The 4,522-nt window shown below is 61.0% G+C and overlaps 1 protein-coding gene across 1 annotated transcript; it reads left to right on the top strand.

Annotated features, from left to right (window-relative positions):
• Positions 1-38: 38 nt before the first annotated feature.
• Positions 39-3,351, top strand: LRRC3 (leucine rich repeat containing 3). The gene is made up of 2 exons (XM_026447470.1): positions 39-203; positions 1,031-3,351. The coding sequence occupies exon 2, from the start codon at positions 1,178-1,180 to the stop codon at positions 1,949-1,951; it is 774 nt and encodes a 257-aa protein (XP_026303255.1). The 5' UTR covers positions 39-203; positions 1,031-1,177; the 3' UTR covers positions 1,952-3,351.
• The last annotated feature ends 1,171 nt before the right edge of the window (positions 3,352-4,522 follow it).

The raw sequence follows: 4,522 nt of genomic DNA, 5'->3' as shown, positions 1-4,522 counted from the left end.
CCGCCTTTCGTCCCGCCCCTCCCTCCCGGCCCCGCCCCGCCCCTCGCCCGCGCAGGCCGGAGCCGCGGCCTCCCCAGCTAGTGGTCGCGGGGCGGGCGCAGGGGCAGCGGGGTCGCCGCCGCGCCAGGCGTGGAACCGGGTCCGGCGGGCTCCCAGAGACCCGGGAGCGGCGCGCAGAGCAGCCTCCGGCCGCCGCCGCGCAGGTAAAGCCCCCGCCCAGCCCTGGGAGCGTGGATCCCCCACCACCCATGAGCATCCCCCCGCCGCGAGTGCTCGGGTCTCGGGGGTCGCAGGTTCCGGGGGTCCTAGGGCCGGAGGATCTAAAGGCTCGAGGTCCCGGGGGTCCGAGCCCCTCCCGGCCGGCTCCGCGCGCGGCCCCGCCGTCCACGCCCAACGCGGGCCGCGCGCACAGGGCTTGGCTTTTCTATTTTCTCTGCTTCTTTCTTCAGGCAGTTGAAAGAAAAGGCGCGGTTCTGCGCCCGGTGCGAGCCGCGGCTCCTTTAGAGCTGGCAGGGAAGGCCTTGCTGGGTTATTACAGTTTTTAGGGATTGTCGGAGTCAGCCAGGCGTTGGCTGCGGGAATAGCCCCTGGCGCGCGAGCGCCCGCTGGTGCCCGGCCACGTGCCCAGCTTGACCCGCGCTCCAGGTTTGGCAGAAGCTCCAGCCGTCCCCGTCCTCCTGGCATCCACCCTGAGGAGGCGCTGGGTGGTCCCATGCCGCCGCCACCCCGCCACCCGGTCTTTGGTCCCCAACGGTGTGGGAGGTGGCCAGGGCTGACTGCAGTGACCACGCACTGGGCCACGCGGAGCCCCCTGGCAGTGCCAGCTCCTTGCACTTGTGGGACGCTCCTCCCGGGCGCATTGGGAGTCTCCAAAAGTTACAGGCAGAGCTGTTTAAGGAGGCGTGCTCCCCACACCAGACCCTTCAATGGGCCCTGGACACCCTCCCCACCAGTGGACGCGTTTCCCAGATGACTGCAGCAGGCAGTGCTGACCACCCTCCTTCCCTCTCTCCTGCGTCTTCCCTTTCAGAGCTGCCAGAGTGGAGTGCACTGCTTCTCCCAGCGGGGCAGGATGGCGGGTTCTTGTCTGGTTGGATAAGGCCTTGCCGGCAGAAAAGAGCTCCAGCTCCAGGCCTGAGCAGAGGCGCGCATCTCCCCATGCCCAGGCCAGGTCAGGATGGGCACCGTGCGCCTGCCTCGCCCCTCCCTCCTGCTGGTCTCCACCCGTGGGACTTGTCTCTTCCTCCTCTTCTGCCTGCGCCTGGGCGCCACCTGCCCGCAGCCCTGCCGGTGCCCTGACCATGCAGGGGCTGTGGCTGTCTACTGCAGCTTGCAGGGCCTGCAGGAAGTCCCCCAGGACATCCCGGCCGACACCGTGCTCCTGAAGCTGGATGCCAACAAGATCTCCCACCTCCCAGACGGGGCCTTCCAGCACCTGCACCGGCTCAGGGAGCTGGACCTGTCTCACAACGCCATCGAGGCCATCGGCCCCGCCACATTCGCGGGCCTGGCCAGGGGCCTGCGCCTGCTGGACCTGTCTTACAACCGCATCCAGAGGATCCCCAAGGACGCCCTGGGCAAGCTCAGTGCCAAGATACGCCTGTCCCACAACCCCTTGCACTGCGAGTGTGCCCTGCAGGAGGCCCTGTGGGAGCTGAAGCTGGACCCCGACTCCGTGGACGAGATCGCCTGCCACACCTCAGTGCAGGAGGAGTTTGTGGGGAAGCCTCTGGTTCAGGCTCTGGATGCAGGTGCCAGCCTCTGCAGCGTCCCCCACAGGACCACAGACGTGGCCATGCTAGTCACCATGTTCGGCTGGTTCGCCATGGTGATCGCCTATGTCGTGTACTATGTGCGCCACAACCAGGAGGATGCCCGGAGGCACCTGGAGTACCTGAAGTCTCTGCCCAGCGCCCCCGCCTCCAAGGACCCCATTGGCCCGGGGCCCTAGCACCTGTTCCGGCAGACCCCCGCCAATGGCTGCTGTCACTTCTGTAGTAGCTGGTAACTGATGCTTTTGCTATTCCCTGAGGCAGGCGTCACAGCCATGTGTGCTGTGCTCCCCACTGTTGCCCTCGAGCACAGCAGCACCTCCAGGTTGGATGGTTTTGCCATCACATCCATGTGATGGATGAGGAACCTGAAGCTTAGAGAAACAGAACGACTGCCTGTGACACCATCAGGAAATGATCCCAATGGGACTTCAACCTGGGCTGTCCATCGTGACATTCTGCCTCCTTCCACCATGCGAGCCTCTCCCACACAGGGCCCGCAGGCTGTGGATATGCACGCAGAGGACACGGGGTGCTCCACAAGCGTAAGGGTTCACGAGAGGGGGCTTGGGTTCAGGTTCACCTGCTGAAGGAGCTGATAAGTCCTGTGCTGAGGAGCTGGCTTGCCCTAGTTTACCTACAAAGTCCACTGTAGGTAAACATGAGCCTTGTTCCACTGTTCCAGGTACATTGGAACATGAGCCCTGTTTCCAAAGTAACAGAGACCAGGATTTTCTAGAGAGCTAAGTGGGATGTGTAGCTCAAACTGCCCTAAGCTTTTTATTCTCACAGTGTTTGAGTAACCCTAGTGCCAAAATTTCAGTCCAGTAATGGGGTGAACACTATGGAGACAGACCTGGCAAAAGTCCAAGGTAGCTTGCCTAGGGGAAGACAGCAGCCACATACCCGGGGCCCTGCCTGCTTCCTGCTCCTCTGGCTGGGCCTGTTGTGGGAGGCCCTGCCCCGGGGTGATCTCGGCTCACTGCAACCTTTGCCTCCCAGGCTCAATCACTTCTCCTGCCTCAACCTCCTGAGTAGCTGGAATTACAGGCACCTGCCACCATGCCTGGCTACTTTATGTATTTTTAGTAGAGATGGGGTTTCATCATGTTGGCCAGACTGGTCTCGAACTCCTGGCCTCAAGTGATCTGCCCGCCTCAGCCTCCCAAAGTGCTGGGATTACAGGTGTGAGCCACCACACCTGGCCCTGTGCCTTGCTTTTTCTACTAAGATATAAAACAGCTTTTTCCAAGGCCGGGAGTACTGGCGATTGATGTTTCAAGGCCAGTCAATGGGATGCTTCATTTTCTCCAGCAACAGGAACTCTCTTTTCACCTTTGCTGCCAGGAATCTCAGAGATAATTCAGTATTCGATTTACTTACCTTAACATTCAGGTTAGCTGTTACCTCCACCTATATGACAGTAATTCCTAATTTTATTTTTTGTTGTCCTTTTTATGTGTTTATATTTTAAAGTACTTTATTTTTGGGGGGTGCAAATGAGTGATCAGTGTACATTGTGTGTAGACTGAAGTGTAGGTATGTACAGATGCTTCACCAAACAGATGCTTAAAAATGATCGGAAGTTGAGGGTGGTTTCTGTCTGGAAAGCGTCAGGTGACTTGGACGGTGAGAGCCTGACCAGGGTGTGTGCAGTGCGAGTCACAGGAGCGTCTGTGTTGTGAGGTGCTTGGTGGGCTTTGCTGTGCCCACCGTGCAGACATGGGGGTGGGTGAGGAGCCCGGTCTAGTGTGTGAGTGGAGGCAGCCCCAGGCCCCGCCTGCTTCCCTCATGCCACACTGTGTCGCCGTGCTCAGAGGATAGAGACCTCCACGGAAACTACCAGCACCGCTCACCCTTCCAGCAAGAGCTAGAACCAAGTGCCAGCTCCCGGGAGTGCACCCGTGCTGGTGTGCGGCCCCGTGGTCCTCATGGTCCAGACAAGGCCAGCATGTGGCAGAGTGTCCGGTTCCACTGTTTGGAGGAAGCGGGCGCTGACACAGCAGAGTGCCCTGGGCCTGTGGGGGTCTCTCTCCAGAGGCCAAGTGGCTGAAAGCATAGGATAAGGATGTGTGGGTGAAGAACCGGTGCCATCCCTGGCTCTCTGATGGATGCAGGCGGGGCAGGTGAACTGTTGCTGGCCTGGCCTACAGGCCTGGGGTCACATGGTGATTGGCGTCCTCCTGCCACCCCTTCTCCATGCCAGGGTGCCTGTGGGTTTGCCCAGCCTGCGTGACTCAGGTGCCAAGGAGAGTGTGGACTGAGGCCTGGGTGGTGAAGGCAGGATCTGTCCTCAACCCTGCGTCCTGTGGGTGCCAGCCAGTCCCATCTCACATTGTGGGGGGCCCTTTCCCTGCTGCCAGGGGACTGTTCTTTGGCCGTTACCCTAGAATCAGCCCAGAGCCTGTACACCACCCAGACGTAGCCCTTCAGGAGGTGCACAGGGCAGGGGCAGGCCTGTCCCTCCCTGCCCCAATTGGCTGGACTACCCCACCCCAGGATCTGGCCTTCCGCTTGGTGAAGGTCTGCTGGGCCCCTGCCCACCTCCTGTTGGAAGGAGGAGACGGGGAGAGGACCAGGAGGACACCAGAGGTCCCGTCCCTTGCACTGTGAGCTCAGTCAGGTCCGTAAGCTGCCCACCGTCCTGGCCTTACTGTGCCCCCTCCCCCACCGACATAGGGGAAAACAGCTCCCAAGGAAGACCACAGAGACCCCAACACTGTGGGGCCCCCAAAGCTCCTTCATGCTCA

This window comes from Piliocolobus tephrosceles, chromosome 19 (genome assembly GCF_002776525.5).
Source record: "Piliocolobus tephrosceles isolate RC106 chromosome 19, ASM277652v3, whole genome shotgun sequence".
NCBI lineage: Eukaryota > Metazoa > Chordata > Mammalia > Primates > Cercopithecidae > Piliocolobus > Piliocolobus tephrosceles.
This window is presented reverse-complemented; position numbering and strand designations above follow the sequence as displayed.